A 9161-nucleotide genomic window follows, 5' to 3' on the forward strand; every position below is an offset into this window, starting at 1 on the left:
CAAATAAAAACTTCAATGATGGGGTTATTCATATTAATGAGAAACTTGTAAAGAATGGATAATAATCTTACCACAATCACCTTCAGTTCAAGATTGCAGTCTTAGATGTATTTACTATAAAAATGGTTTGTACTGAAATCTATATCTTTTAGGTGGTTGTATTGAAGATTTGAGTATAACAGATATATAGAACTGCTGAGACACAACCTGCAGAACCACATTCCTTACTAAATGTGCTGATAAGTGAGAGATGATAGTCGCTAGTTGGTCCTGTCCTTTCTTCTGGCTCTTCCTTCATCCATTCTACTTGCTGTTGAAGATGGAGCTCCATATTTTCCCTGTGACAGGCAGTGGAGGGGGACACATAAAGCCCAGGAAAGGAACAAGCAGTTGGAGTTGCAGTGGAATTTAGCCTACTTAGTTATTTAGCCTACTTAGTTATCATTACCTTGGGGTCTCCTTTAACCTTTTAAAAGCTAGACATTGCATGAGTTAAAAGATACACAATATGCACATCATCGCTATACATTTTTCCAGTTATTCTTTCTGCTTTTGGCATTTTGTTTTAGTATGGATTGTGATTAATTGAAAGCAGTGTTCTCATATCACGGGGGTGGGGGGGGGTTGTCTATCTTCCTCCTGAGAATTCCACCCTTGAGCTACCCTTCTCTTACACTCAGTCAAACCATTTAAAGGTAAATACTTATTTTACAGTAATCAATAAACTATATTTTGTTTGAAAAAGAAATTACTGCAAGTTGAATTCTTTACAGAGCTAGACAACATACAAAAATCAGGTACTATTAATAAGGCAATTTATTATGCTGCTTTCCTCCACAGCAGGGACCCAACGTGGCCTACAAAGGTACCCAAATATAATGTAAACAAAGCAAACCAAATGCAATTCAGATCAAAAACAAAAAGCACAAAAGCTTATCAGAGGCAGGTTCTGAGTTCTGTGAGCTTGTTCATTTAAGGGCCAAAACTGGTTTGGAGCCATGGGCCAAAAGCCGTTTTGGCTGTTTCTGGTGATTACGAGATACAGCTGTCTGCAACCAATTGACTACAAATGTGTCAGATGACTGAATCTGAGCAGTCTCAGAGGAGTTGACCTGGAAAAATATCATATTCATAAAAGAAGCAAGAAATTCTAGCTGGGATGGTTAATACAATTGCATATCAGGGGGAAAGTGCCTGTCCATTGCTGCAGTGTTTTTCCTACATAGACAGAGAAAAACAGGTATATTTTAAGTAGAATTAAGCAAGTGGACATGAATTTGGTGGGCACACACATAGACTAGACATTCATTAAAAAACCCAAACCTGGCACCAAGGTATTTACACAGTTGATTAATGACCACCCTCAGTCTTCAGTCTGTATCCCTTTTTCTCAATTATTATTATTCTTGCATTTCTCTTTAAGCTATACTAGACACAAGATTGCAGTGGCTGTTGTTGAAGTTCTACATATTCTTGCTGGGTATTTTTAAACTGTTTTATTTTTTAAAACCTGTTGTGAACTGCGGAAAAGTAAAATCTTCTCACAGATGTTCATTAGGTTTTGGTGTTCTGGTACCTCATGGGTACTGTTTCAGACTTCAGTTGAGGGCAGCAAGCAGGGAGAGAACACCAGCAGAAAATATGAGCAACAAGGATATGTCCTTGGGGCTTTTTACATTCCACATCAGCAGCAACACTACTGCCAGGGCTTTTTTTTTTAAAAAAAAAAACAGGAATGCAGTTCCGGCAGGCTTGATGCTGGGTGTGTGTGTGTGTGGCCTAATATGTAAATGAGTTCTCCTGGGCTTTTTCTACAAAAAAGCCCTGTGTGGAAACAGTGGTGACATAAGGGGTGTGGTCTAATATGCAAATGAGTGTCTGCTGGGCTTTTTCTACAAACAAAGCCCTGCCATTTCCATTTGGATGCACCGAGTACATTCTCATTTAATCTGTGTATTTACAGGTTTTTTTACTTGCTTTACTAATACCGGTTGCTGCTGGTGTGACTGCAATGTGTGCAGATTTCTGCAATCTAAGTCAATTGAAATCAAAGAGTATAAAGAATCTCTGCATAGGATGGCACTTTGAGCTGCCTGAGAAAGAGTGCCTGTCTTGGGGCTCCCAGGATTCTGTCCATGGTGTAACACTGCCTGCCTTCAGATGCTTCCCAGTGGTTGCTGTGCAGGTAGAATTTTAGGTGCCTATAAAAAAGCAGATCCGTTGTACTCCGACTGAAAGTTGGCAGGGACAACCACTTGATTGAGAGGTATAATCCCCAGGAATTTTATTCCAATTGGGTGAGAAAAAAATAGCCAGAGATGTGTCCTCATTTTAATTGACTATAAAATGGCAGGTAGGACCCTCTCCATGGATAAGTCCATGAAAGCTTTTCTTTAAATTGACTGGAAAGAAGTGTTACAACTAAAAATGTGTTTTCCATGGAAATCCATGAAATCTAATAAAATACACAGAAAATAATGCAAATAAAAGAAATGCACAAAATGTTTTTAAAAGAATATAAATTGAAAATAAACTTGAATAATTTTTGTGCATACCCCATCAAGTACAACATTCCAGAAAAATAAAAATTGTCTTGCTGAATCAGATGTAACAAGCTCCCTAGTACAGCCTTCTGTCTCTAACAGAAGATGCAACTTTCAGAGACACTCATGGGAAAGGCAGGAAAGAGGCACACCCTGTTCTTTGCCCCTTTTCACATCCAGCAACCTGCTCCATTTGGCTTAGCCTGGGTAGTATCCATTGACTTTAATCCCCTGAATTTAATCCTTTTAAAAAGAAATAACAACAACAACCACAACCATCATCATCATCATCTGTCTTTCTCACTGGGACCCAAAGTGAATTACAAGTATAACAGTAGTACAACTAGAAGACTACATTTTACTTTGCATTGAGATCCTGGAGGGGGGAGGACTCATAATACAAGAAAAATATTTTGTTTCTTAATATAAATTTCCCACATCTTATTTTTCTCCAAAAAGCCACTATGGAGAAAAATGGGGGAGGGGCTGGAGGGGAAGGCAAGGCAAGGAAAACTGCTAGCTAGCCAAGAAGTGTAAATGTCAAAGCAATAATTGAGCTGCCCAGTAATTATCTGTGCAAAGTTGTTTCCTGCACTGCCAACAAGACTTTTCTGTTCTTACTGTTAAAGTAAAAACATCAGTAAAGCTTTCCTGATAATGAAGCAAAAGAGCAATCAGATTAAATGCAACCAGAGTATGAAAGGAATTATTTTTCAAGCAAACATGAATTTATGTTTCTTTGAGCAAGAAGGACAAAATATACCTGAAAAGTAAAATATCACAGCAATATCACATGAATATTCACATTTATGTATTTTGGGGATGGGGTAAGAGAAAGTAAGCATCCACATAGAGTGTTATTTATGAAAATTACAGAGACACTAAGGTAACAACAGATGAGGATGGAAATTGAAAATTGCAGTTATCTATTTAGCTATGGTGCATATATTTGGAAACAGATGCATGCTGTAATTTCCAAATACATGTACATGCATCAAAATAGATATTTGTGAGATCTTTACACATGATGGTTTTAAGTGATACTTTATATGTGTGAAGCAGACATCATTGATCAAACAGTGCAGAATGGTGTGCACTGAATGATATATATGCTTGTGTGAATCATTCCTTAGCAGCTTCTGATGAAGGATTTGGCCATATTAAAAGAACAGTAGACGATCCTATGCTATACTGTTAGAAGCACAAGAAATTGCTACTCAGACAATCAGCCATTCCATCTTGCATGCACTTTGAAACAACCACTTCTTACCTGAATGGGTCTTCCTGCCTTCAACTGCTTTCAAGTGAAAGAATAATAATAACTCTTAAGAAAAGCACAATAGATCATACTGAGAGTCAGCAGCAGAACAGACAAAAAGAATAGGACAAGAATTAGAGGATTATGGTTTTTTTCCAAGCAGAGGTTGGCCAGGTAGTTAAGTTTTGGACCAAACTCTAGCAGGTATTTAATTATCAACTATATGTTATAAGAACTCAGGTGAGCCACTTTCTACAACTAAGTATCCTGCTAATAAACTGAGAAACATCCGCATGGTCATTTTTTCTTGTCCAGTTAAGTTCTCTTTAAGAGGGAGGTTGTGTCTTTCAGTGGCTGGTTCACAATCTCTTAGGAACGAGAAGATGAGGGGTATGTGTGGTCTAAGTGTTCTTTTGCAACAGAAATGTTGTATTAGGGATCAATTGTCTGTGGCCAGGGCTGGTTAGAAATTCCCTGTTTTATTTTTCTTCATCTGAAAAGTCCCCCACCTTAGCAAAGTTACATAATTCCTCTGCATATTCATTTGGATTTATAACATGAGATATGTACATTTGTATATGAGAATTTAAAAATATTAAAAAAATATATACCTCAACAATAAATTAGAGGGTTATTGCCAAAAATGGAAATTCCTTCCAAAATGGTATTGTGAAAGATGATGACTTGATGTCTTATTTCATTACGTACTCAGTTCTGTTAACTACCCAGATCATGCACTAACATGGAGAATAGTCACCATTTTCCATGGCTAGTATATGAACACAGATGCTTCAATGATCATTAAAGATTTAAAAAAAAAATCTGGGCACTAATTTTACTTTCTATATTTCAGCTGCTGGAGTTTAGTGAAGCTCTTCATTCCGATTTTCATTTAATTCTTAATTTTCAATAACAGTTTTCAGTATTTATTCTATTGCAACAAGACCTTCCTGTATGTTTAATTGGAAAGAAACAGATTGCAGGATTTTGCCATGATGACTTCAGATGGGGAAAACAGAGATTTCCTGATGAACCTTGCTTGGGTTACTGATCTAAGATATTTGTACTACTTGTTTTTCCTAGATGGAGGGCTGATTCCCAAGGGAAGAGTGGTGGGTTCTTTATTTATGCAAAACTCAAGTAGGGAAATGAGATTCAATAGCCTTCAGGGATGCTGTTCTAGGATGACATAGCTCTATTCTCCATGGTTTTCATTCCAGATTCTACCTTTCCCTTGAGTTGTTCATCCATTTAGAGTTATTCAACCTTGACTTTAGGAGGACAGGTGCCATTAAAGATTTCAGTACTTATGGGTGGGGTGGGGGTGGAAACCTTGATAAAAGCAGAATACAAGATTCTCAGGAAGTTTTAAAAGTCTGCTCCTGGGTATACTGAACATGAAATTGCAAGTAAATAAACAATACAACAGCAGTTTACTCATAGTTACTTATATATACATATCACAGTAACTACAGAAGTGTTACTAAGCTCAGGTTGAACAAAGCAAGAGTCAAGTGCACCTTTAAGACCAACAAAGTTTTATTTCGTGTGCTAGGAGCACACTTCATCAGACATTAATGTGGAATGACAAACAGTCCTAAATATAGAGAAAGTGGGCAATGAGTTAGTATATAGAGTCATGGAAATGTTTTTAGCAAATTAAAAGAGTCACGTTGAGGTCTGGTGTTTGTTAGTTTATGTTAACTGGGCTGAAAGCTCAGGTTGGTCAGTCATCTCTTTTAAGCAAGTGGTTTAGCATGCATGCCTATTACATAGGCTCAATTAATTGCTGACTCTCATCAAGTTTTATATTCACTCAGTGAATAGCCAGCGCATTGGCCTGACATACACACTTTTCTAAGGAACTTTCACATGTGGTCTGAAGTGGGGGTGGTTGTACACTACTTTACAAAGATCTAGATCTGGTGGTTCTGCTTGTAGTCTAAGAGATGATAACATGATATGATTAAGTTTCATGTAGATACAGGCAGGGTAACAATGCTCTTTAACCCCCTCTGTAGTTGATAGGACATGAGGATATCAATTTCTACTGAGCCTTTGTCTTCTCCCTCTGACTCAGCCAAGTTACCCCATATGCTGTCTGGGCCATTTCTCCAGCCTTTAGAAGGCCGAATGAATCATCACCGTTCTTCTTTTTGAAACACCTCTGGATCCTCCAGCACACGGATCTCATTTTCTCCCTTGTTACATTTCCTTTAAAAATATTCATGTCTAGGAATTAATGAGAGGGGGGAAAGTACATTATGGTGTTTTCAGTGCCAGTTCCCTTAAATACAAAGAACTGAAAATATAACCCTCTCATCTAAGTAGCTCCGAGGCAAGTTTTGGTCATGGGTCAGGAAAGGAAAGGTCCCCTGTGCAAGCACCAGTTGAGACATGCAAAAACAGAAGCATTGGTTGGAACACTTCTTTGCCTGTTTGGAATCTTTAACTGGGAAAGACTGAAAATCCTTGTTTTTTCAGGACTGTTGAATCCTCACTGTCACTAGAAGCTGGGATTGGCTCAAGCAGTTTTCCTATTAGAAATGTAAAAGGGGAGAATGTAAACTAGGAGAACCAGAATTTTTGCTGTAATCCTGCTTGCTTTGTGTTTGATGTATAAAAACTTGTTTGAGACATCATCCCAGGGTTTTCCCACATAACCAATGTCATCATGCTGCACAAACACTTGAACTGTTCCATCAGCAGTCAGATCTTTTTTATTGTACTGACTGATCTGCTAGCTGGCATAACTGCTGTTCTCATGTAGTCACTTAAATGGTTCCTGGACTTTGTCACAGATGGACTTTATTAATCTTAGATACCTTCCTGCAGATGCTTCAGTATGCAAGTGCCAACTATTGTCTGCAGATCTCACCTTTTTTAAAGACTCCACTGTGTGCGTTCCAAGTGTTTCTGATGTTCTGTTTCCTTGCCATAAATTATATTCATAGAATTGTTGTGAGAAGAAACTTTTACTTCCTGACAAAATACCCTGTGGATGTGTATAAGAGAAAAAGGCAGAAGCATTAGACTGAAGAGCTGATTATGTTTTTTCCAATACTGTTACTACATCCCAGACAGTATATAATACCATTATCTTCTGCGCTGTACACATGCCTCTTCCTGTCAAACTGCTCTAGTGTCCTAATAAAGAGATCTGGGAGCTGAGATCTAGTTTTTGTGTGTTCCTTGTATTGTATTGTATTGTCTTTTCTTTTATTGTTTGTTCCAAATATTTTTGTATTAAAATGGCCCATTCATTGCCATTTGAATCTGACCTGTTTCCTTATTTCCCACCTGATTGACTTAACTATTTGCAAGAGGTATGAAACCCAAACTTCTGTTATGGGAAATTGTAAACATTACTACTGTTATAAGTTTAGAAAACGTTTTAATTGCAATGTTTGTTTTAACATTGCTTGCTGTGACCCTCCTCCTTCCAGGGTAAACATGTCACCCTGCTGGGAAAAAAAATAAAAATGAAATCTTAGACAGCTGATATGTTCATTTTTAAAAAAATGCTTTTAAAAATGATTACCATCACTGCTTGTCAGGTTTTTTTTCTTTTGCTGTAGTGCTCTTTTGGAATATTCAAATATTAGTTTACATTTGAGGTTTGTCATCTGACATCCAAAACCAACCAAGCTGAACTGCCGCCTGTATGTTTTGGCAGTGACACATCACTCTTTCAGTTCATTCCTTCCAAAGCTCCTATGTCGGATGTTTACAAAGCCAGGAGGTCCTTTTATATAGCAACCTGAATACAGCTCATACAACTTGTAATGTGACATGATTACTTGTTTGTGTTCTAAATGCAGAGTCTCTCTCAGCAGGTTGGCTGCATTCACTCTTACCAGCCAGAGTGTACTCAAGCAGAAAGGACTGACTGCTGGGGAACATTGGTTTTAGACTTTCCCACTGCTCCATGGTTTGAAATGAGTTGCAGTATTACATTTGGTTACTAGATTCCACAAGAGGTATTATTTTTCTGTGCCCAAACTCTTTTTCTCACTGTTTAAAATGTACAAACAAATGGGGGTGGGGAGAGGAGAATCCTTTCAGCTGCTGAATGTTTTTGGCTGATGCTGCTCCCTGACAGGAGTGTAGCATGAATTTAGTAATCTAGGTCAAGAAAATCTGGGGGGGGGTTAAAGGGGGAGGGACCTAACCATAGGTAGTTGCAGTTGTGGAAATGGAGAAGGATGCAGCTAGACCAAAGAGCTCTATGTTTCAGTGTGCTGTAAGAGGTACTGTTTGTGTCATACTTTGACTGAGAGGGAGTTTGATTTCAGTTTGCCTCTTTTCTTTCATGCCCCCGTCAGGAAGTTAAACTGCTACATATTGGATCAGAACAGAAACCTCCCTCACTTCCGAACCTTCACCTTTGACAACAACAGCAGTAGGATCAGTCCTTGGTACATCCTCTATACCCCCTTTTGAAGCCACAAAGTCCTGGAAAGCTGCCCAATTTGTCTGGCTGCTGGCACCAGCCTTGCTCATTGTAAGTCAAGGTTCTCAGCAAAACTAGAAAGAAAAACAGCATCAGTTCCTGAGCAGTCCATGTTTTCTGGCTTATGGCCAAGCATCAATTACAGATAAAACCCCTCTCAATGATGTGGAGAGAGGCTATAGTTCTTAGTGTGATGCGGTGGGGGGGGGTCATTTCCAAGTCCAGGTGACTTGAAAGATCCACTGCTGGGTACATAATGACATGGACAGTGTACTGGAGCACTAAGGATGTTATGCAGCAGGGTCTGTTTCCAAAATTGCTACTGATCAATATGAGCAGTTGCAGCTGCCTCTGTTTGAGGGGAGAAATTGAAGTCCTTCACTGGGCTCCAGGTTCCGTGGTGAGACTGTGATTGTGGTGACCATCGCCCTGATGTAATGGCAGGTAAGTACAATAACTCCTTAGTATAGAATTATGTTTATTGGTCCTGTAACTGACATGTAGTTGTAAGATTAATATTATTAGGCAATCCAGATGGGTGAATAGTGATGGAGATATCAGGGACAGGTGAGTGACTTTAAAAGGAGAAAGAGGTGTGGGCTAGACTGGGCCAGAAGCCAGATCTTCTGCCTTGAATGCCTGCCTCCCCTACCATCAGATCTGTTTATTTATTAAAAAGGCTATACCCTGCCTTTCTCAGGACAGTTGCCACAACAGTGCAACTAAGGAATTAATCCTACTGAACAAAATTGAAATTATGTCTATGTATGTGTGCAGGAGACTCTGGTGCAAATTATTTGGTCATGCAATGAGTGGGGATTGGCCAGCCTGAATTTATAAAACCTCTTTTTCCTACAAACAGTGCTTATGCAACAGACCCTTAAGTGCTACTACTATTCTTCCTTCT

General features: G+C 38.7%; 1 protein-coding gene across 3 annotated transcripts in view; it reads left to right on the top strand.

The window, feature by feature from the left end:
• KCNC4 (potassium voltage-gated channel subfamily C member 4) overlaps positions 1-6762 on the top strand; it is a 56357-nt gene extending 49595 nt beyond the window's left edge. The window contains exon 4 of one of the 3 annotated variants that reach the window (XM_060231618.1): positions 5882-6051. In XM_060231618.1, coding sequence (XP_060087601.1) covers positions 5882-5961 — 80 coding nt within the window. In that variant the 3' untranslated portion in view covers positions 5962-6051. Of the gene's footprint in view, positions 1-5881; positions 6052-6084; positions 6162-6285 lie in introns of those variants that run through there. The other 2 variants (XM_060231619.1, XM_060231620.1) reach the window with 2 other exon arrangements.
• The last annotated feature ends 2399 nt before the right edge of the window (positions 6763-9161 follow it).

The sequence above is a fragment of the Heteronotia binoei genome, chromosome 2 (genome assembly GCF_032191835.1).
Source record: "Heteronotia binoei isolate CCM8104 ecotype False Entrance Well chromosome 2, APGP_CSIRO_Hbin_v1, whole genome shotgun sequence".
Lineage (NCBI taxonomy): Eukaryota > Metazoa > Chordata > Lepidosauria > Squamata > Gekkonidae > Heteronotia > Heteronotia binoei.